Here is a 24,398-nt window from a genome sequence, read left to right as displayed (position 1 = left end):
GAAACTAATCTATTCCCACTTGCCTATGCTTGGACCATATTCCTCAAACTTTGACTTGTACTTATCTAAATGTCTTTTTAAATGTTGTAACTATAACTCTGTTCACCACTTCCCCTGAAAGTTCATTTCGCACATCAAACTACCCTCCGTTAAAACACAAAACTTGCCCCTCAATCCATCCCCTCCTTTTTTAAGTGTGTCCAAGCCTTGAAATCCCCATTCTGAGGAAATGAAACCTACAATTAACCCTATCTTTCCCCTCCTGATTTTATAAACCTCTATATGGTCATCTCTCAATCCCCTACTGTCCAATGAAAGAAGTCCCAGCTTTTCTTTATAACCCCAACCTTCCATATCCGGCAACAGCTCTCTCCTTTCCCTATCTGATTTTGTAAGGATTGACTATCAGTATAGAGTCTCATATTTGAAAGGACCGAAAGAGGTCCCTGTTAGGCAGTCCAACCTTCTGGCGCAGCTGCTCAAAGGACATCATAACCTCCCTATCGAACAGGTTCCAGAGATCTCTCTGGACTCCCAAATTTTAAATGTAGCATCTGTCAGCCCTGGCTGGAATCCCAATGTTCCCACTATAGGGGTATAAGGGGAGGGCTTTTGCAGGTTACCCTCATCTTGTCACGTTATCTTCCAGGCTTTAATCGTATTTATTACAATAGGGTTTTTACAATAGTCCGTAATAACTCTCATCTTGTCTTTATGAATAATAGATTGAGGGGGCATTTTGCTTGAGGTCTCAATATCTAACCAGATTGGGTCTCTTGTGACCCACAATCAATCAGCTACATAAGGTAATAAAGAGCTCAATTGGTACCCCCTGAAAAATGCAAAGTCCAGTCCTCCCCTTGCTTGTTGGAGCTGCAGCTTTTCTAATTTGATAAGGGGCTGTCTATGATTCCAAATAAAGGAGCCGAGCCAGCTGTAAAGCTGTCTCGGCATCAAGGGGGAGCATTCTCGTAGGATATAGAAGATGAGCTAGAATATTCACCTTAGTAAGGCTACTCTGTTCAATCAGGATATTGGGAGATCTCCCCAGCGTTGAAGGTCCTGCCTTATTTTCTTGAAGTGAACATAATTGGCTTTATATAACTTACCAAATACTGGAGTGATAAAAGTACCTAAGTACAGAAAACATTTTAGTGACCATCCAGTATATCCAATGGCGTAGCCTCCGATTTTTCATAAAATCGATTTTATAACCTGAGAACATACCAAATAGATTGACCATTTGAATTAAGCAGGGCACGGATGTCGAAGGATCACTTAAGAGGAGGAGGACATCAACTGCATAGAATAATTTTATGCTTGCCCGATCCAACCCTCTGAGCCGTTATATTCGGGTCAGCTCGTATAGCTTCTGCTTGTGGTTCAATCATTAGTGTAAATAATAATGGTGAGAGAGGACATCCCTGGCGATAGCCTCTGCCAATGCTAAAACTGTCTGAACTTAAACTGTTGATGATCACTGTTGCTTTGGGATCATTTATATAATACTAAAACCCATTTAGTAAGGACCTCTCCAACACCAAACCATTCCAGCGTATAAACCTGGTATTGTTACCTGTTGTGACAGGCTTGTATTACATTAAGATTCTTTTAATGTTATTAGTTGACCTGCAACCTATTATAAACCCTGTCTGGTCCTATTTTTTTATAATGGATGGTAAAAATCTTTCTAGTCTTAATGCTAACATGTTTTTGACAGAATTGTAAAATCCACGTTTAATAGGGATATGGGTCTATATGAAGAGCAATCTTCCGGGGCCTTTCCCTTATTGAGAATGAGAAATATTTGCCCCACAACGAAGGCGTGAGGCAGCCCTGACACTGTGAGTAATTGTACATATTTGAGTGGTCCAGCCAGTTCCCCTATAAATTCTTTATAGAACTTGATCTGGAATCTGTCTGGCCCAGGCGCTTTGCCACCCTGAAGCTGCCTAACCATGTCCTGTACTTCCTGGGTTCTAGGTGCACCACCTAGGCGAATGGCTAGCCATGATCGTCCAGGCAGGCTCAAGACCAGCCCCCGCCCCGTCCCACTAAGCAAAGACCGTGGAAAATGCACATATTTTAAAAAGAGACTCTCTTTAAAACAATTAAATCAACACTTTTTTTAAAAAAGTAAAAATAACACACACATTTGAAGGAAGACTTTTCTCCCCCCCCCCCCCCCGCTCCCAAGGGGCACTACTACTTACCAATAACCCCACTGTAATCTCTCCTCGCTAAGACCCTCCTCTCAGCCCTGGCATACAAAATTAAGTAAATAAATTCAAGTGTCTTAAATCAGGTTTTAAAAGTGAGTGACCTACCACACTCCCACACCGTAACCTAGGTACGTTTTAATAAAATGACACAAAATAGAAATGTATAAAATTACAATCCCAGCAAGTATTCAGCAACTAAGAAAAGATAGCACCGCTCAAAAAACAAACCTCCCCCACAAATCAGATAAGCTGCATGCGATATAAAAAGGAGACCCGAGAAAGAATAAAGAACAAGCCCCCATCCCCAGGGAAAGATAGGTAAAAGACTGAGAAAGAAAGAAGGGTAAACAAAAGGGCAAAATAAAGTCACTATCTATAAAGTTAAGTCTCGCAGTTTATTTGAGAGCAACCAGGAATTCTTTTACTTTCTCCGAAGTTATATACGGATCCTCCATGGCTGAAGCGCAGTGTTGCTGGATATCGCTTGGAGTGTGGAATATTTAAGTCTCTCAATTGCTGCTTCACCTCATCACGTGCCCTCCTCTTGTGGACCACAGCTGGAGAGAAGTCCTGAAACAGCATTTTCTTGGAGCCCTTGTACATCATGGCTTGGGGATCTTTCCCCAGGACTCTGGAGATCTCTAGGAGCATTTGTTTTTCCTTATAACATTGAAGTTGGACTAGAACCAGATGGGGACACTGGTCCGACTCAGGTCTGTGTAAAGCAACCTGGTGGTCCCGCTCCGCCTTCAATAATTGTGGGAGCTATCGCTCCAAGAAATCCACAAGCTGGCCTTCCTCCTGTTCGGGAAGGCCCAGCAGCCGAATATTTTTCTGATGACCTTGACCTGACCCACGGATGACTCCGCAGCAGTCTGAGGCCATGGCCCCTTACTCCACCCATCTGACATGCTGCCCAAGTTTTTCAATCTCTCGGTCATGCTTCTGCAGCATGACCAAGATCGACTTCCACCTGGACCTGGCCTCCTCAATGGATGTGTCCATGTTCTCCCGGAGTTTGACGATCTGCAATTAGGCTCCCCTCTGCAGGCAAGTCCCCCGAGGTGGCCATGGATGTCTCTGCTGTTGTGGGTGGGGGAGGGGTTCCTGCCTGTTGTGAGCTACGGGAGTTTTTGCCTTTAGTCGCTTTTTAAAAAGCGCCAAACTGTTAAAAGTTTGATGCAAAATGACTGAGTGCTGAGCAAAAGCTATCTTGAATGGATTAAAAGGTGAGGGTGGGCACCCACTTTGCAGAGCACTGCAGACTCAGACCTACTGGGTCACCGCCATCTTGGATCTCCCCAACATGAGTTTTTAAATAACTAAGTATCTGAAAGATATCAGTTTCTTTTAAGATTCTTTGTTTTAAATTGAAGTGTTTCTCAGAACAGCAATCTAATAAGTTCAGCATTAGCAGGTAGTTTTAATTTTTGGTTTAAAAAATATTCTTTATTCACATCTTTGTGTATATATACATAGTCACAAACTTTGGTTCTGTACAGTAGCATATCAAGGAAATAAACATTGGAGTTTGACTTTATTCAAAGAAACTGAAGGCATTTCTTGCACATACAAGACTATACTTGTATGCATTTGAGACACTAGGAGGGCCTGTAAACTGAAAACTAACTTCAGAAGGAAGACCTCATTTAGTGATCTTTCCCCACTGCTCGTTGGCAACAGTTGATCCAAGCTTGAGTGCATCCCTCAGCACGTAGTCCTGGACCTTGGAATGTGCCAATCTGCAATACTCAGTCAGTGTCAACTCTTGTTCTGGAAGACCAAAAGTTTCAGGCAGACTAAAGATCATCTTTCACAGACAGTTGATGGTCCTCCAGGCACAGTTCTTGTCTGGGTGTGCGACCTGGGGAACAGACCGTATGGCACAGAATCCTGAGTCACAGAGCTGTGTGGGACAAACCTTGACAAACATGACTGCATCTCTCTCCAGGCTTCCTTTGCAAAGACACATTCCAGCAGGAGATGTACCCACCATCACCACCCCCTGTAGCTACTTCAAGGGCACCGTGCCATGATGCAGGCCGACCAAGTGTATGCGAAAGATTGCTCCAACAACCAAGCTGCTGTTTGTTGGAAAGTTCTGGCAATAAGTGATGCTGCCAAATGCCTTTGACAGTTTGCTCAGGGAACCACACAACAGGATCCACGCCCTCCTTTTCTTTTTCCTCTCAGGGTCTCGAGGATGCTATGTGCAAACCACTTCCTGATGGGTGTTGTCAAGTGTTTTAATCTTGTTCTTGAGCACTTCTTGTAATGTGCTGTGTTGTGGATGAAGTGCTTGGCTCCTATTCCACTCTTCTGGTCTGATTTGCCATGCCTATCCAAGATACCATTTGTCACCTATTTAAAATGTGACCATTGTTTCCCCCCCCCCCCCCCCCCCCCCCCCCCCCCTCCACTGTACAAGTTGGCCAGTCCCAGATGGCTGGGGCTGTTCTTCCTCATCTGCTTGGTCTTGTATCACATCGTGCATATTGCTATTGGAAGATAGTACCATTCCTGACCTTTACTTGACACCTTTAAAAATGGCAGATGCTGTATTGAGCAAAGGGGTATACCTGTCATTCATAGAGCCCCAGAAATAGAAAATTCCCCATTGCCAGTTCTTAACACTTAGTGTTGGTCAAATAGAAAGGTACAATAATATTTAGCATTCGGTTTCACATTTTAGTGGGTGCGTTAGGGGATAAAGTGGTGATTGGGTGGTAGGGTTAAAGTTGGTGGGTGCTCTTGATCATGCTTATCATTTTTGACTTGGTGTCTCATGAATTTAATGAAGTAAGAACATGTTTGTTAATAGGAGAACACTCACCTGGTGGTAGCTGACATGGTAATCGCTGCGCTGGAGAATGTGAAGAGTAATATGTATGAACAGGCAGAGCTTCTGGAAGACTGCAGCTTGGCGATTGTCCAAACCCCAGGAGATGAGATGAGCACCTGTATTAAGAAGGAAGCCCATTCCAACTCCGTGAACTCTGTGGATAGTGGTTATGAATGTAAGTATCAGCTTCCCTTGTGCTTGTATTTAAGCAAATGTCATCAGAATCAAAGCACGTGTACTTGTTCAACCTAATTTATTCTGATTTGTAAGAAAAGTATGGAAAACTTTTTAAATGTATAGGGTGAAGAAATTGAGTGCAATTTGGATTTAAAGCACCATTGTCTTGGAACACTTGCTGAGATACAACAAATCCATCACACCTCCTTTCCAGCATGGGATTGAGATCTTTGGAGATTCCTCGTAATGCAACAAATTTGGTTATTTCAAGATTTCTCCTTTTATAGAAATAGTTTTTCTTTTGTTTTCTGTAATATGTAGATTCTTTGTTTAGGCAATTTTATTTTTCTCCCCTCGTGTGTCCGCCCGCCCCCCCCCCCCCCACTGGTCAATTTTGTCAGCACTGAAATACAATAGGTCTAGTTAAGTTTATCTTGCCTTTCAAACGAAGACTTTAAATTCCATCCACCATACCATTTACAAAGTCTGTTTCTATCCCTTGGTGAGGAGTCCAAAGTTGGACGTGGTCTAACTTGATCCCCAAATGAAATCTCCTTCACTTTTTCAAGGGTTCTACCTGAGTTCCACTCAAGTGGTGTTGGACAAGTTCTTTTGAGCTGTCTTTTTTTTTCATTAATTATCATTTAATGATACACTTTTGTAATATATGCACACAACCCAGACTTTTGTGACAGTTTTTTGACTTTTTCAATAATGCTGCCTACTCAAACTGTTTTTCTACCTCTATTGAATCAGTTTTTGTACCTCCCTATAACTCTTGTCGAGACAAAACCTTCATTGCTTCTAGCACTTGTTTGATGGTTTGGCTCAGTTGTTTATTCTTAGTTTGTTTCGTTACGGTCAGTTTGTGTCATCAGAATTGCTAGAATTAGCTTTCATTTGTCACGTACCCAAATGAGTACAGTGAAAAGTGTACAAGTCGCTGTTTATGGCACTGTCTTGGGTGCATGTTCCCCAGATACAGCTGCTTCAGTTGCAGTTCTTAGAAAAACAGAAGTTAAGAAGTCCAACATTAAATTAAAGAATAAATTACAAAATGGAACAAAAATGTTCAGTGCAACGGTCTTCCAACCTATTCATGCTGCATCCTAGCATTCCATCTGTACTGGACCTTTCCTCTAAACTGCACTGGGCTTCACCTCAGTTCATGCTGTGACTGTCCTTGTTATAAATAACATTTCTACCTTCCAGAATGAAGGTAGCAAACTTCTAGAACAGTTGGTTTTAGTTCATGAAATCAATGGATGTTGGGGCAGGTGTCCAGGGGGTTAGATTACTTAGTGTGGAAACAGGCCCTTCGACCCAACAAGCCCCCACTGACCTGCCGAAGCGCAACCTACCCAGACCCATTCCCCTACACTTACCCCTGCCTCTAACGCTATGGTCAATTCACCTAACCTGCACATCTGTGGACTGTGGGAGGAAATCGGAGCACCCAGAAGAAACCCACGCAGACATGGGGAGTTTGTACAAACTCCACATAGATAGTCGCCTGAGACAGGAATGGAACCCGGGTTTCTTTGTCTGTATTTAACCTGGTGTCGTGAGAATTCATGCAGTTGTGATTTCAAGAGAGTCATAATGTCACAGACATGCCTTTTGGCCCAAACTGGTCCATGCCAACCAAAAATGCCCATCCATGCTAACCCCATTTTCCTGCACTTGGCCCATGTCCTTTGAAACCTTTTCTTTCCTATCCATGCCTTTTAAAATATTTAATGTACCCATCTCAAAACTTCTGCTAGCAGCTCATTCCATGTGTGCCCACCACTGTTTGTTTTTTTTTTTAAAAAATTGCCCCTTTAGGTTCCCTTTTTTTATTCTTTTCCCCCTAAGACTAAACTGTCCTCTATTTTCCCCAATCCTGGGAAAAAGATTGCATACTCACATTATCCAAGCGTCTCATGATCTTGGACACATCTAAGATTTCCCCCCCTCAGTCTCCTATACTCAAGAAAAAAAGTCTTAGTTTGTCCAACCTCTTGCTATAACTTAGATCCTTGAGTCCTTGTAAATTCCTGCTGCATCCTTTTTTTTTTTCCGGTTTAAAAACATCCTTCTTTTGACAAGGTGATCAAAACTGAACGCAATATTCCAAGTGCAGCCTCACCAACATTGTGTACAACTGCAACACAACTTCCCAGCTTCGATACTTGATGTCCTGACTGAAGGCCAGTGTGCCAAAGCCTCCTTAATTGCCCTGTCTTGTGACTTGTGACTTCACATTCAGCGAACCTTGCACCTGAACTCCAAGGTCCCTCTGCTCCACTACACCCCTTAAGGCCCTACCATTCACCATGAAATTCCTATCTTGATTTGACTTTGTAAAGTGCAAGATCTCTCACTTATCAATATTAAACTCCATTTGCCATTTCCTCAGCTGGTGAAGGTCCTGCTGCAACTTCTGATAATCTTATTCACTGTCCACAATACCACTTATTTTTCAATTCTTCTTCAAATTTACTAATCATGCCTTGTACGTTCTCGTCCAAATCAGACAACAAACAGGCCCAGCACCAATCCCTGAAATACACCACTAGTTGCAGGCCTCCAGTCCGACAAGCATCCTTTCACCATTACCCTCTGCTTCCTATCATCAAGCCAATTTTGTATCCAGTTTGCCCTGAATTGTGATCTAACCTTCCAGGGCAGCTGACCATGTGGAAACCTTTCAAAGCCCTTGCTGAAATCCATGCAGGCTACACGTACCGCCCTGCCCTCGCCAGCATTTATTGTCACTTCATCAAAGAAATCTAAACAAATTTGTGAGGCATCATCTCCCACTCTGAAAGCCATGTTGACTACTACTCATCAAACCCTGTCTTTCCAAATGAGTGTGTACATCATTCCTGATGGTGTGCCACTGCCCCACCTCTTGTCATCTGTCCTCCCTGTGGAACAGGACACACTCCGGGTTTGTGGTGTCACGGACATATAGAATCATCAATTATGGACACTTGCTTTTCTTGCCTGGGGGTTAACTCTCTCTCTTTTTTTAAAAGTAAGGAGACCTTTTTGAAGATTGACCATGCTGATTGAATGGACACCAGTTCAATGCCTTTAGAAATATCTAAAACCTGTGAAGGAAATGAATGGTGTTTACAAATAGATCTGTTGAGCCAATTGCTGTTGGTTGTCTATTTTCAAGCTTCCTGACAGCGTGCTCGCTCTCTCTGCAGGTGGTTCTGCTTCCCAGTTGGATGATTGCTCTGATGCTGGCTCCAAGTCTCTACTCGAAGACAAACAAAATGGTGATGCTGTTGGTGCTGATGACGATGATTATGATGATTTTGTGATAATAGGTATTGGTGTCAGAATAGACCTAGGTTCTATATCCTTTTATCTCTGTTAATTGAATGGGGCAATGGTAATTACAGACTTAAAAGGGGACATTGGGGGAAACGAAATCTTATCCTATGATCGCACTTCATAGCACAATTGGACAACTAAGATCCCAAAATGTAATCTGGCTTGATTGATCATAAGTTTTTGTCATTTCTGATTTTGGTTAATACTGTTCAAGTTATCGATTGCCCCAAAAAGGGCAATATTTTTCCTTAACACAGAATAAACTGTATTAAATTAAAAACCCTACACAATATAGACCACGGCAAAATCGTTTCAATCTGTTTCTTGACACTATTAGATTCAAATCTAGAGAAATTCTCCCTCTACATCAAATGTTCAAGACCAACTGAACTGTTTCTCTGGTTCTGTCCTGTGGACTCTTTCGTGAATACACTCCAGCTGAAAGCTCAGACACTCTCCGCTTCCAGTAGTCTGTAGATTTTTAAATATGCAATCCTCGCTTGTAAGTTGCATAAATGAGATGTTTCTTACTTGGAACTTTATCCTGGACCCCTTCATTGTTTTAAAAAAAATTAAGTTCCTTGTACTTTGTTTCTGACCCCAGTTAGGCCTCCTCCAAATGGCCCTAAATTCTTCAATCTCTGGATTCTTTAAAGTAAGTCTTGATTATTCTGAACTAAAAATAAACCTTTGACCCTCCATGTTCACACTTGTCATAAACACTACAAATTAAACAAAACTTCATATGGGGGGCTCAGAGGTTAGCATTGAGTTTCCGTACTAGGGACACAGGTTTAATTACAGCCTTGAGCAATGGTGTGGAGTTTGCATGTTCTCCGTGTCTGCATGGATTTTCTCTGGATGCTCCGGTTCCCTCCCACAGTCAAAGATGTACAGGTTATGTGGATTGGCTATGCTAAATTGCCCATGTTCAGGGATGTGTAGGTTGAGTGGGTTAGCTATGGGAAATGCAGGGTTACGCAGTTAGGGTAAGGGCCTAGGTCAGGGTAGATTGCTCTTCAGAGGGCCAGTATGGATTCGATTGGCCAAATGGCCTGCTTTCACACTGTAGGGCTTCTCTGATCTTTATTCCATTAACAGACCAGGTGTTTACAATCACCTGGTCTCTGACTCTAAACTGGACTGGATCACTATTTCAAAAGGGCTGTCTGATTTAGTTTTGAGGATGTTTCTTTATTTTAAAATAGTGACACTCCCATATGCCACTAGTTTGAAATTCCGTATCTTGCCACTCTTTGCTTCTGTTCAAAGAGCTAATTGTCTGAGCTATAGTTTTACGGTTTCTGCTTTGACTGTAGAGCTGGCTTCCATTAAAGTACAAAAACACACTACTTTGCCTAAATGCATATGAGTTTGTTACATTTACAGATTAAATGTTTTCAATGTATAAACTAGTGGGTGTACACTGTATAGTAACAAAAATTCTAAAACGAAGTATTGAATCTACAATGCTTATAGTTTTGGATTTTGAAGGAACAGCATAATCTGCAATTAGCTGCCACTTTTTTAAATGTAAAAGCAACCAATTTGCTAGTTACTTTTCATTTGGCGAACAGTTTAGTAGCGGTTAAAGTTGTCTGAAGGTCTCTTTTGCTTTTTGACAGATGCATCTGTTCAGAGTTTATTTTGTTTGCAAACTCGTGTTTGTGATGCAAGTAGTATTTTGTGATGTGATGCATACTTTATGGTAAAGCACTTGCACATTCTCAGTCCTGATAATAACAGCAAAGATTGATCATGTGAATCATTATATTTAATTTTGAAATGAACTGGGGAGTTCCCAGTAAAATACTTCCTTGGTTTCATTTACATCTTGTGTTGTAAGCCAACTTTTAGAAACCATTTAAATTTTAGTTTTAACATGTTTTGGTGTGTACTTGTTTTGAGTATTTTTAAAATTTATCTGCGTTTGTTTAAACACTTTTTTCTTCTTTGCTTGACAAGGGATATAATTTTAAACTGCCTACTTGATGTTTACTTCTGGATAATTTGTTTGTTTGCAGAATTTGATGACGTAATTTTTGGTTCTGATGGCCCATTAAAATCGATAGAAAGGTAAAGGTTTTCTCTCTTACACAGTTTACCTTCATCCATTTGTTTTTTTTTCTCACCAGTCCAATTTTTTAAACCATTTTCCATTAAATGAGAACAGCTGCCCTTTCGCATTTTTTTGAAAAGCCTGCAATGTGATGTATAGCATTGTAAACTTAGACTGTGTGCTGGAATTGGAGAATTGGGTTGAAAGACCAGTAGTGACTATGGGAAACTTCTCTTCCAATGTGGAGAGGACAAAATAGCCTAAGCCCCTGAGGCTGCTGTTCCTTTTTGAGCCTATTCCGGATAGAGTCTTAGAGATCTACAGCATGGAAACAGCCCCTTCGGTCCAACCTGGTCCATGCCGACCAGATATCCCGGCCCATATCCCTCCAAACCCTTCCTATTCATCTACCCATCCGAATGCCTCTTAAATCTGTGAGGAAGATTGGTTGAGTTGAATGTGCATCCTGTTATTGCAAGAGATTGTTAGGCTTCCATCAATTAATGCATTAACAATCCAACAACTCGACTCAGAAACATAGCACTGGAATACGTGTCCTGAATAAGGCTGTCTTGCAGTGTCTGGGAGTGGGATTCCATTCCAGCCTTTGGTGTTTGTGTGTGCTCTCACAGTCCATGATAGGTGACTTGGCCATGGTAAATGCAGGGTTACAGGGATGGGGTGGGGTCTGGGTGGGGATGCACTTCAGGGTTGGTATGGGCCCAATGGCCTCCTTCCAACAACAGGGATTCTGGTTCGGAGTGTGTTAATCTCTCAAGGACACGTATTAATTGGAGCCTTGTTTTTACAAATAGCAAGTGGTTCTTGAAGATTTTTAAACATTTTTTTTTTCTTTCTCCTTTTTGAATGCCAAGGGAGAGTGGAACTGCTCTTTCCCCCTCTCATTCTGCACCAATTTAGCTCCAATTCATTTCATTTCATATCCTTTTTCTTCCCTTCTAGTTCAGTGTCTGTCATCTTTCTTCGATCTTAACAATTTGAGTAAATTTGTTGCAGTGGCTAATGACCTGTGTCCGTGTGCTGTAAACGTCTTAGATGTCACGTTCCAGAACACACTCTGTCCTTTTTTTAATCAATGTGAGGGTACTATACTCTATTTGGTCACTTGGCTAGATCTCTTTCCTCTGATGTGGCGCCCAACATGAGAGGGCATAACCTGTCGGTGAGACTAATCAGCAATCCTTTCAGGTAGCAAGATAGTGAAATCTGGAACTCTCCTCAAAAAGCTGAGGACCTAGTGAAAATATCCACCTTCTAATCGATATCAGAATCATAGAGATGTACAGAATGGAAACAGACCCTTTGGTCTAACTCATTTTATCCTAAATAAATCTAGTCCCATTTGCCAGCACTTGGCGCATATCTAAGGCCCTTCCTGTTCATATACCACTCCAGAAGTCTTTAAAATGCTGTTATTGTACCAGCCTCCACCACTTCCTTTGACAGCTCATTCTATGTACACACCACACTCTCTCTCTGCCTGAAAAAGTTGCCCCTTAAGTCCCTCTTTATATCTTCCCCTCTCCAGCCCTGAACCTATGCCCTGTAGTTCTGGACTCCCCCCACCACAGGGGAAAGACCTTGGCTATTTATCTTATCCATGATCCTCTTTTGTAAACCTCTACAAGGTCACCCCTCAGCCTTCGACACTCCAGAGAAACTAGCCCCAGCCTATTCAACCTCTCCCTGTAACTCCAACCCTGGCAGCATACTTGTAAATCTTTTCTGAACCCTTTCAAGTTTCACAACATCCTTCCTATAGCAGGGAGACCAGGATTGTACACCATTATTCCAAAAGTGGCCTAACCAATGTCCTGTACAGCTGCAACATGAACTCCCAACTCCTGTACTCAATGCTCTGACCAATAAAGGAAAGCATACCAAACACCACCTTCACTATCCTATCTACCTGCGACTCCACTTTCAAGGAACTATGAACCTGCAATCCAAGGTCTCCTTGTTCAGCAACACTCCCTAGGACCTTACCATTTAAGTATATAAGTCCTGCTAAGATTTGCCCTTTCAAAATGCAGCACCTGACACTTATCTAAATTAAACTCCATCAGTCACTCCTCAGCCCATTGGCCCATCTGATCAAGATCTTGTTGCAATCTGAGGTGATCTTCACTGTCCACTATACCTCCACTTTTGATGCCATCTGCAAACTTATTAACTTTTAGGATATAGTTAATAAAATGACAAAATAGTGAACTCAGCACCAATCCTTGTGGTACACCACTGGTCACCAGCTTGCAGTCTGAAAAGCTAGCCTCCCTATCACTACCACCCTCTGTCCTCCATATTCAAGGCAGTTCTGTATCCAAATGGCTGGTCCTCCATGTTCCATGAGATCAAACATTGCTAAGGAGTAAACCATGAGGAACCTTGTCGGACGCCTTACTGAAGTTCATATAGATAGCATCCAATGCTCTACCCTCATCAATCCTCTTTACTTCAAAAAAAACTCAATCAAGTTTGAGAGGCATGATTTCTCCCGCACAAAACCATGTTGACTGTCCTGAATCAGTCCTTACCTTTTCCAAATACATGTAAATCCTGTTCATTCTAGGATTCCCTTCCACAGCTTGCCCACCACAGACGTCACTGGTCTATAGTTCCCTGCCTTGTCCTTACCACCTTTCTTAAGTTGGCACCATGTTAGCCAACCTCCAGTCTTCCGGCACCTCACCTGTGACTATCGATGATACAAATATCTCAGCAAGGGGCTCAGCAATCACTTCCCTTCCCACAGCGTTCTAGGATGCGGCCAATCAGGTCCTGGGGATTTATCCACTCTTATGCATTTCAAGACATCCAGCACTTCCTCCTCCTGTAAAATGGACATTTTTCAAGAGGTCTCTTTATTTCCCCAAGTTCACTCGCTTTTATGTCCTTCTCCACAATAAACACTGATGCAAAATGCCCATTTAGTATCTCTCCCATCTCCTGTAGTTTGACACACAGGGTGCCTTGCTGATCTTCTGAGGGGCCCTATCCCCTCTCTAGATAACCCTTTGTCCTTAATGTATTAACAGAATCCCTTTGGATTCTCCTTTAACCCTATTTGCCAAAGCTATGTTTTGTCCCTTTTTGCCCTCCTGATTTCCCTCTTAGGTATACTCCTCCTGCCTTTATACTGTCCTCTTGTAAGGATTCATGCATAATCAGAGTCATAGAGCACAAACAGATCCTTTTGGTCCACTCGTCCATGCTGACAAAATATCCCAATCTAATCTAGTTCCATTTGCCAGTACTTGGCCCATATCCCTCTAAACCTTCCTATTCATATACCCATCCAAATGCCTTTTTAAAAAATATTGTAATTGTACCAGCCTTCTCCTCCACTTCCTCTAGCAGCTCATTCCATACACACAACCATCTGAAAAAGTTGCTCCATCAGTCCCTTTCATATTACCACCCCCTGCCCACCCTAAACCTATGCCCTCTCGTTCTGGACTCCCCCACCCCAGGGAAAAGACTTTGTCTATTTACTCTATCCATGCCCCTCATGATTTTATAAACCTCTATTGATCAGTGCTGGCTATACCTGACATATGCTTCCTTCTTTTTCTTAACTAAAACCTCAATTTCTCTAATCGTCCACCATTCCCTATACCCACATGCTTCGCCTTTCACCCTAAACAGGAACATACTGTCTCTGGGCTCTGGTTATCTCATTTTGGAGTGGTGGTTGTTACTGTGGCAACACGTGCTTTCACATGTTATTACCTGGAGCTGTGCAGTCGTGATTGTGGCTCTAATATTCTTGCCATCACCATAGTTGACCAGAAATCTCTCCCACTTGTATGTCTGTCACCTATGTTGGAAGGCTGAATGAGGCTTGAGTTTTACTTCTTCTGATGGGAAGGAGCAAATTTCCATTTGGAAATCCCCACCTCACCTTTTTTTTTAAAAGCTACAACCAGCCCGTAGTGTATTTTCAAACATTTATCCAGCAGTCTTGCCTGTAATTCCCCCTAATCATCACCTACTTTAAAGCACAGATACTTTGTGTTTGGTTTCAGGCACTGCTTATCTGCTGAATATTTGGCTCGCCGGCTGTTTAAATCTTTCAGAGTGACTTGGTTACCCCCAGAGACTGAAGTGCATCACTTTGACACAGTGGAGAAGGTGTTGGATGAGGTAGGTTGCTAAGTGTATCACAGTCTGTCCTTGAGGCACTTCCATTGGGAGTTGCAATCCAAGTCCATAATTTGATTTTTTTTTGAAAAAGAGGTATAAGTATCTGTTGGGACACAGGTCAAGAACATAGAAAACACAATGTAGGAGGAGAAAGTGAGGTCTGCAGATGCTGGAAATCAGAGCTGAAAATGTGTTGCTGGAAAAGCACAGCAGGTCAGGCAGCATCCAAGGAACAGGAAATTCGACATTTCGGGCATAAGGCTGATGAAGGGCTTATGCCCGAAACGTCGAATTTCCTGTTCCTTGGATGCTGCCTGACCTGCTGTGCTTTTCCAGCAACACATTTTCAGCTCACAACAATGTAGTACTTTTTTTAAAAACAAAAAAACTTTCTCCTATAATTTTGGAATTGGAGCAATCCACTGCCCTGTAACATTCCACAAATAGCAATACGACATCAACCACATTCTCTTGTCCAAGTGTTGAATTTAGCTTGGAGATGGGACAGCTCAAAGTGATGTGGGTCTTTTAATGCCAACTTGCATTTTAGTGTCTTGCCTCTGACTCTGTAAGGCTCTCCCAAAATCTCACTGGAGGGTCTATCTCCAATATAACTTGTCTCTATTGGAATCTATTATTTGCAAATCTTTCTCTCTATCTGAAGCAGCCTTAGCCCATTCTATGCAATCTGCTGAACTCAGATTCTCTCTCTCTCTTTTTTTGACCTCCCAATTTTATTTTTCCTCTGGCCTTCTGTCTTGAAAAAATTGTCCACCTCTGGTCTAGGGGAGAAAGTGAGGACTGCAGATGCTGGAGGTCAGTGCAGTCGGTTAAAATCACCCTCCCCTTGACCACCTCCTACCTATCGCGTTTCCAATGCCCGTCCCCCAAGTCCCTCCTCCCTACCTTTTTATCTTAGCCTGCTGGACACACTTTCCTCATTCCTGAAGAAGGGCTCATGCCCGAAACGTCGATTCTCCTGCTCTTTGGATGCTGCACGACCTGCTGCGCTTTTCCAGCAACACATTTTCAGCCCACCTCTGGTTTACCCTGCACTTTTGGCAGTGTACACTTTACAAATGACTGGACACCAGCTAAGCTGCTGCCTGTTTTGCAAATGAATTAATGAGAACGAGCCTGTGTATTGTAATGGAAGGAATGAGGAAACGTGCCCTCACCGAAGGAAATATCTCCATCCTCCCACTGTTTAACATTCCAGGGAATCGAATCAAATAACATTTTGGAGTTCAGTCCATTCCTTCTACTCTCTACTGCTATGATCCCTGGATCCCCTAGAATGTCAACTTTTTATGATCTTCTAGATAGCAATAATCTGGTATCATCTCAGCAAGATGATACTTCCAACAATGCAGCATTCCCTCAACACTGAGTGTCGACTTTAAATCATTTGTGCATGTCTGTGGACTGGGACCTTGAGTCTATAATCAGCTGACAATCTCTAACATAGTTGATTTATTTTGAGATATGAAGGACAAATGAATTGCAAATGTTGGAAACTGATATGGTAGCTGGTTGGTGCAAAATAATAATCTCAAAGGTGCAATGTCTTTAAGATGACCTCCATTTTACTTTCCATTTTCTGTCTGTTGGCTAGTTAGCTGTGCATATAATGTGGTAGTATCAAAAGGGTTCTTGTGGCGCCATGGTAGTGTACCTGCCTCTAAGCCAAAAGACCCAGATACAAGTCCCATCTGCCTCAGTCATTGAATTTTACAGTGATTCAGATCTATTCAATGATCTCAGCATAGAGCCCAGACTAACTGCAAGTCTGGGATATCAATGTTCATAGAGTTACCAAAAAACTTAAAGGTATTTGCCTCAACAATACTCTGGATTTCTTAGTCTATGCTAACTCAAACTACAGTACAGGAGTGATGACCTCCCAAGGTCAATCAGCACTGTGGTAAGGATTAAGATGTGGGTCCTTTCCTTCGTTTCTGTCCAACTGACTCTGTTTCCAGTTCCATCTCCTTGTATTGTAGTAACCTGTCTCTCTTTTTAAGTTAGATTGCCACACCAAATAAAGCCTTTATTTACTTCAATACACAAAAACCCCAGTAGGATTGGAGTGTTACCTCACACCTACTAGGCTCATCTTTTTTCAAGGCCCAATGGGAATAGTTTTAAACAGATTTAATTTTTTAATCCATATTCTGAAGATTTTCAAGTTTCCAGTTGTTTAACTTTCTTCCTTCGAATTATTGTTTTCACAACCTGTACTAAGATTCTGCTATAAGTAGAATTAATTCTGTGAAGTTGACTGTTTCTGTGGATGGATGGCAAGACTGGCATGGCAACACACTCCAGAAACTACTGTTTTGGAGTTTTTCAAATCCAACTGGTCACCAGGGACACTAGTCACTCTCAACACTGGCAATAATGATTTTGATTTTTTAAGAAAATATTTAAACTGCTGGCTAAAGTTGCTCCCCAATTTGTTGCTTGCCATTCCTTGCCATTCATAAAACAAGACCCAACAAGTTTCAATATTATGGGTGGAATGAGTGTCAAAAATGTGGATGTGCTGAAACTAACTGTGGTATGTCAGAAATGTCCAGCATCACAAAATTAGAATTGAATCTTTTTTGTCACCTGTACTCAAGTACAGGTCGTTCTGCTATAATGCATGTTTCTCTAACATGAATTCGCTCTAATGAGGTTGAGGACACGGTTTCTATAGTGTGACCATTTTAAAACATGTGTTGGCTATAATGCAACTGCATCACCAACATTTTAGGCACTGTTTTGAAAGTGCAATTTTACTATAACATGGAGGTGCACAAAAATACAAATATTGCATGATGGAACTACCTGTACAATTAAACGTGTGCAATGTCTCCGAACACTACACTATTTTTAGATACAAATCTTAGGTACTGAAATAGATTGGGGTACAAAAAATAGCTTTTATTTTTCTTATTTTAGTTTCTTGAAGTTCTACATTATATAGTTCTTAGTATAAGTTAAGAAAATAGATAAAAGTTCAAAGATAATGATTACAGTCCTTAGCCTGCAGTCTCTCCACTCAATGGGATTTCCACACGTAGGATTGCTCTTCCTGCACTGCTGGGTTTGATCTGTGACACTGTGACTGCACCAGGCCGCAGTCTGCCAGCCAACCCCTCTGGATTCCCAGCCCCCCCTCCCTGTTTTCCACCCCCCAACCTCTACTGGTATCTGAGAGAAAACCAATTGCTGAATATTGGACTGTCCGGATGGACTGACCAGCTGCAAGTGACAAACACCACCTTCTTCAGAGTGAAATATCTATCTAGCTTGATTTTTGTTACTTTTTTTTTCCTCTCTTCTAGTTCCTCCCTCTGAAGGACACTTTGCCTGGTGCAGAGGAATCTGTAGATCTGACACCAGAGTTCAAGTTAAATTCCCGATTGAGGGGGACTGCAGACTGGGCCCCACCTCGCTTTCAAATCCTGTTCTTCATCCATGCACCACAGAGGTATGTATATATGTATACCTTTCAGCGTAAGTGATACAAGCACATGGTGTGGACAAAAACCTTCACAGGGAGGCAATTTTGTCAAACAGCTTAATTCAGCAATTAGAAATTTAGCAAACTGCACTTGATGCTATGTTAACAAGTTTTAGGTTGCGTAACCGCTGTTGGTTTATTTTGAGCTACTCCTTCATTCTGAAGGCTGGTAATTGTTCTCTCATAGCTGAAGAACAAAATAGAATAAATATCTTTCTTGGGCATTATTTTATTGGCAGACTTGTCTTTTGTGTTCAGTTTCACTTTTGCATTGTATGTTAATGAGCAAAATTATTTGAGATCACCTCTTTCACTTCAGAATTCCCCTCACTAGTCTACTTCAGCCTCATTCAAGCATTACATGACCACTTGTAGAATCCTGTAGGACTCCTAATGTGGGTAATGGCACGACTGCATTTGTTGCATGCTCCTAGTTCCCCTCTGAAGGGGATGGAAGTATTTTCTTCAGTGTATTGAATCAGTTGCATGTGTGGATCTGTAACTGGGTGTAGACAAAGAGGGTGAAGACTTCCTTCCCTGCGCTACAATAGTGAACCAGTTTTTAAAAAGATGTTGTGAATATTATTTTTGTGGTGACTAATATTTGCCCATGATTTGCCAAACTTCTGAAATCCAATTCACCACTTTCTAATGTCTACAAGACTTAACTATAAATGTCACAGTATTGAAGTGTAGATTAGCAGTGTTGCCTTGGTGTCTACAAGACCTGCAAGGCACATCAATAAACTGGCTAAAACTTAGGGGTTCCTTTTGGATTTGCAACAGATAAGTGACCATGCTGCAACTTCTCAAATCCTTTGGTTAGGACTCTGCTGGAGTGTGGCTGACACCATTCTTGAATGCAGCATTGAAACCCTGGGATTTTAAAGGATGTCACTCTGAGGTATTGGTCAGAGAAATTGGGGTTATTGGAGTTGCTTACCTTGGATGAGGCAAGGTTCCTAGAATCCCCTGCAGTATGGAGGCAGGCTAATCGGTCCATTGAGTTCAACCCTGAGCCCATCCAAGGTTGAGAGAATTCCAAGGATTTTGAATATGAAGGTGGGTGTGTGTGGAGGAGGAGCTCCAAAGAGATCATGGTAGGGGTAAGGGTGGTACATAAACTGAAAGTGACCTTGATGTATCCAGTATGTGACTAAAGCTTGGCTTGATGTTAAGCATGATGTGAGGTTATGCACTCTGGTTTAGGCAGAGAGAATTGATGTTTGTTAGGAGCACTGTACAATTTCAGATATTTTAATCTCCCACAATTCAATTCTATGATATTAGAGTCATGGGTATAAAGCATGGAGACAGACTCATTGATCCAACTCGTCCATGCTGACCAGATATCCTAAATTACTCTAGTCTCATTTGCCAGCATTTGGCCCATATCCCTCCAAACCCTTCCTATTCATGTATCTGTCCAGATGCCTTTTAAATGGTGTAATTGTACCAGCCTCCTTCACTTCCTTTGGCAGCTCATTCCACATATGCACCACGCTGTCAAAAAGTTGCCCTTTAGGTCCCTTTTTTTTAAAAAATGCTTCCCCTCGTTCCTGGTTATACCCTGTGTAACAGTTTGCTTGGAATGATGAGTATAACTATACAATGTTTCTTATATTTCATGCACTCTCGAACTGCCTAAGAAAATGGGGAGTTAAGCTCCTGTCCCCTTTTGTTCGTGTACATACTCTATTCTCTTAACTTTGTGTAACTGCAAACCTGTCTGCTTATCAATAAGCACTCCTTGGGGACATGTGACTAACTGTTGCCTTGGGCAGTCTGCTGCCAACTACCTTTGAGATTTTTGTTACTGGTTTTAAAAGAATAGGATCACTGGATTGAGAGAGCTGTAAACTGTGTTGAATTCAGTTAGTGCAGTTCAGCAATTTCTGGCCAAGGTGCAAATGAAAACTGTATTGAGGGGAAATTTAAATTTAAACAGCAGAAGAGTTGAGTCTTTGTGAAATCACGTTTCAAGAATTCTAACTTAATGCTGTGTAGTTATATGAACTTATTTTTAAAACACTGGTTCATGAAATGTGGACATTTCTGGCAAGGCCAGCTTTTTTTGTCCATCTCTAATTGCCCTTTAGGTGGTGGTGAACACTGTGCTGTTGGGAAGTTCCAGGATTCTGACCCCGTGACTAGGTGAACTCTGATAATCCCACATTGGTATGTGGATTACAGGAAATGTGCAGGTGGTGGTGTTCCCATGTGGCTGTTGTCCTTCTCTTTCTGGGAGGTAGAAGTTGCGGTATTGAAGGTGTTGATTAAAGGAATCTTTGAGTTGCTTCCGTGCATCTTGTAGATGGGACACACTGTCCTACCACTGTGTAAGGGTAAGCAAGCGAGCTGCTTCTGTTTGTTAGTGTGTTATTGAAGCTGCATTCATCTAGGCAAGTGGAGAATATTTATCACACTCTTAACCTTCCACCTTGTAGATGGTGGACAAACTGTAGGGAGTCAGGAGGTGAGTTACTTGCTGCAGTATTCCTCATCTTTGATCTGTTCTTGTAGCCACTGTTCACATAGCCATTCCAGTTGAATTTCTGGTTAGTAATAATCCCCAGGATGAAGATGATGGATTTAGTGATGGCAATACCATTGAATTCCCGTTGGAGTTCATTCTTCATTGCTTGACAAGTTACATACATACCTCATGAGGATTGAACATTGTCTAAACCATGTTGAATGTGGGCATGGACTAGCTCAGTGGTTAGCATTGGTGCTTCCCAGTGCCCTGGGTTTGATTCCAGTCACTCTGTGTGGAATTTGCTCATATTCTCCCCATGTCTGCGTGGATTTCCTCCCAGTGCTCTGGTTTCCTTGCATAGTCCAACGACATGCAGGTTAGGTGGATGGGCCGTTTAGTGTGGCTGGTTGTGTCCAGGGATGTGTTGGTTAGGTGGATTAGCCATGGAGAATTGCAGGGTTCCAGGGATAGGGTAGGGGTTTGGTCTGGGCGGGATGCTCTTCAGAGGGTTGGTATGGACTTGATAGGTTGAATGGTAGAGTTTCTGATTTGATGATGGGATGCTTTATATCTGAAGAGCTGCCAATGTGCAATTGAGTCTTCATTTTCAGACCTCTGTGCTGAGTGCAAGATTGTCGATCAATAGTTGAGTCAGGCATCACTTTGAACTACCACAGCAATGTTCTGGGACTTAGATAATTTGGTTTCTCACAGCTACGACCACCATGTCATGTTCAGTATGACTTTAACCAACAAAGATCATCATCTTCTCTCTTTCCCCTCCCCCCCCCCCCCCCCCCCCCCCCCACCTCAATTCCCATTGACATCAGTTTTAAGCCACCCTGATGTTGAGGGTAGTAATTCACCTCTCCTCTGGATTGCAGCTTTTTTATTGTTCTCTGTTTGGCTGAGGTAATGAGATCTAGAGGCCAAACCCAACTGAGCATTGGTAGACACTATATTGCTGTGGAAGTGCAGCACTGACAACAGCTTCCACTTCTTTCTTCTGGGATACACTGAAGGGGTGGGAATTGGCAGATTGGGTTTGTCCTGATCTTAATGGAAAGGATGTAGCTGAACAGAGTTTGAGCTTACATGAACAGTGTGAACATGCTCCTAGAGTTAAATGTAAACTCACTCCTATGCTTCAAAGTTCAATGATTGAGTTTTAAGTCTTTGCCCAAAGACTTGCGAAAATTTAGCCTCTACGATTGTGTGCAGTGAAGCTGCCTAATGTGGCTTTGTAATTAAAGACTAGTGGCATTCTGCACTTTTTTTTGTTTTAAATGAGCCTATTTTCCTCTTGAAATGGCTCTTGGCTCCTTTTTCCCCTAATCTGTATGAAACCATTGCCATATTTATTTTTATGTATCAATCCATTCTAGAGTAAAATTCTCTAGCGATATGGTTGTATAGATCAAAACAAGAATCCAAAGTGATGTGTTCATCTCCTGACTGTTTGATTCTCTCTTCTATTGATGATTACAGGAGAGAAACTGTTGTAGCTGCTCAGAACTCCATGTGTGCTGGCTGTGGAACTCCAATCGAACAGAGTAAGTGGTCGATAATGCATCTGAGATCCATGGATGCGCTCTAAGTTCAGGAATCTATTCAGCCTGTCTAACAAGTAGCCCCTTCAGTACGGAAATTAATTGCTTATCTATTCGTTTGGTCTTAGTGTTGTACAACACAAACAGTTCCTTCAGTCCATCTTGTCCATTCCAGCCAGATATCTTAAATTTTAAGCTAGTTCCACTTGCCTGCATTTGGCTCATGTCCCACTAAACCCTTCCTTGTGTTTGTGAGACTTTCCTGTGTGCAGTCTGGCTGCTGTTTCCTGCATCACTCTACTCATTGGCTGGGAAATGCTTCAAGATGTCTGGTGTTTGTGAAGGGCGCTATTTAAATGCAAGTCTTTTTCCACTGTTTGCCCCGACTCTACCTCATCTAAGTGAAATATATATTTTGCGCCTACCCATCTCTATTTTATCTTTGGGTTTTGATGTCCATTCTCCATTTTTCAACTTTGCCAAGAACCCCAACTCCCTGCCACTAATTTGGTGACATTTCAATTTGTGATGCTGTATATCTGATTTCAGCTTCCAAATTTTTTTTTTGTGTAAACAGTGAACAACACTGCTCCACTGCACCATGAGGAATGTCACTTCCCACCTTTCACCTCTTCCTCCTTCTGTTTTGTAGTCAGCCCTGAAAAAGGGTTACACTTGAAACATTGACGTCTCCACCTCTTGGTACTGCCTGGCTTGTGTCCTTCCAGCCTCCTGCTTGTCTACATCGTAGTCAATTGGCTATCGTTCTATTACATGGGGAGGTGATGGCCTAGTAATATTATCTCTAGGCTCTTGATTTAGAGACCCAGGTCATGTTCTGGGGACCTGGGTTCACATGCTGAATATGGCTTCAGTAAAATCTGGAATGAAGAGCCTGATCATGAACCAGGTGTCTGAAAAACCCATCTTTGTTCACTGATGTCCTTTTTTAGGGAAGGAAACTGCCATCCTTATCTGGTCTGGCCAATGTGCAAATGCCTTCTGGACAATGGAGAATGGGCATTAAACACTGGCTGAGCCAATGACACGATGAATAAAAAAACTTCCCACTCTCTCTTTCCTCCCCCACCCCGTAACATTGTTATCAACTTCATGAATCTACTCTGCTTATTTGAAATATAAAGAGGTACAAATCAAATCTGCTGATCTCCTCCATCTTGATTTCAATTGGCTGTATCGACTGCCTCTTGGGAGAAAGTTGCAAATTTCAATTCTGTCACCTTAAGTTGTGAGAGTGACTTTTAAATATTTAAATCTAACTTGTATTCTCCATTCTTACCAGAAGAAATATTTTCGCTGGATATTTGGTTTGAATCCTGAATGGCAAAACTGCAAATATCATTCAGTTTTTCTTTTGGAAGGACTGTGGATGGCCCAGTAATGACTCTAGTCTTCCAGTTGCTATGTAATGTCAGATAATAACCATGAAGTATGAAATATAATGAACTATTGTTAGTAAACTTTTACTTGCAGATTTCAATCAAACTTGGGTCTGCTTCTCATTGCATTGTCAATCTTTAGCAGAAGTTTTGGGTGAGCATGAAATGTGGGAGGTTACTTGTTTCTCACAGTCGTTCAGATTAGTTTATTAGTATGTAAATTCGCTCACTGAGCTGGAAGGTTTGTTTTCAGACGTTGTCACATGACTAACCTCAGTGAGGGTCTCCAGTGAAGCACTGGTGGTATGTCCCACCCCCCTCGGGTCTTGGTTTCTTAACGTGGGTGATGCCATTTCCAGCTTTTGTTTTCCCAGGGAAGGTAGATAGTATCTAAATCGATGTTTATTGACAGATTCTATGTTCTGGTTAGAATGCCATGCCTCTAAGAATTCAGTGTATGTCTTTGTTTCACCTGTCCTAGGATGTGTGTGTTGACCCAGTCAAAGATTAGATCTTTTTTTGAGCTTCTAAACTTGAAAGAACATAAAGCTAGTTGGTGTGTGTCCTCAGAATTAAACCTGTTCAACCCAGGTATTGTCCGAGAGAATATGAAAAGCCAGCCTTTCCCTAGCCACCAGATCCTGCAATGAGTTACCCAGAGTTA

At 41.9% G+C, this 24,398-nt stretch overlaps 1 protein-coding gene across 4 annotated transcripts in view; it reads left to right on the top strand.

Moving 5' to 3' along the window:
- rubcnl (rubicon like autophagy enhancer) overlaps positions 1–24,398 on the top strand; it is an 83,023-nt gene that overhangs the window by 39,135 nt on the left and 19,490 nt on the right. For 3 of the 4 annotated variants that reach the window (XM_060832914.1, XM_060832912.1, XM_060832913.1), the window contains exons 7-12: positions 5,044–5,239; positions 8,442–8,564; positions 10,596–10,647; positions 14,677–14,794; positions 18,127–18,272; positions 22,273–22,337. In XM_060832914.1, the coding sequence (XP_060688897.1) occupies positions 5,044–5,239; positions 8,442–8,564; positions 10,596–10,647; positions 14,677–14,794; positions 18,127–18,272; positions 22,273–22,337 (700 nt within the window). The remainder of the gene's footprint in view (positions 1–5,043; positions 5,240–8,441; positions 8,565–10,595; positions 10,648–14,676; positions 14,795–18,126; positions 18,273–22,272; positions 22,338–24,398) is intronic. The other variant, XM_060832915.1, reaches the window with a different exon arrangement.

This window comes from Hemiscyllium ocellatum, chromosome 12 (assembly GCF_020745735.1).
Source record: "Hemiscyllium ocellatum isolate sHemOce1 chromosome 12, sHemOce1.pat.X.cur, whole genome shotgun sequence".
Lineage (NCBI taxonomy): Eukaryota > Metazoa > Chordata > Chondrichthyes > Orectolobiformes > Hemiscylliidae > Hemiscyllium > Hemiscyllium ocellatum.
The sequence above is the reverse complement of the archived record's forward strand: the minus strand, read 5'-3'. Positions and strand labels throughout refer to the sequence as shown.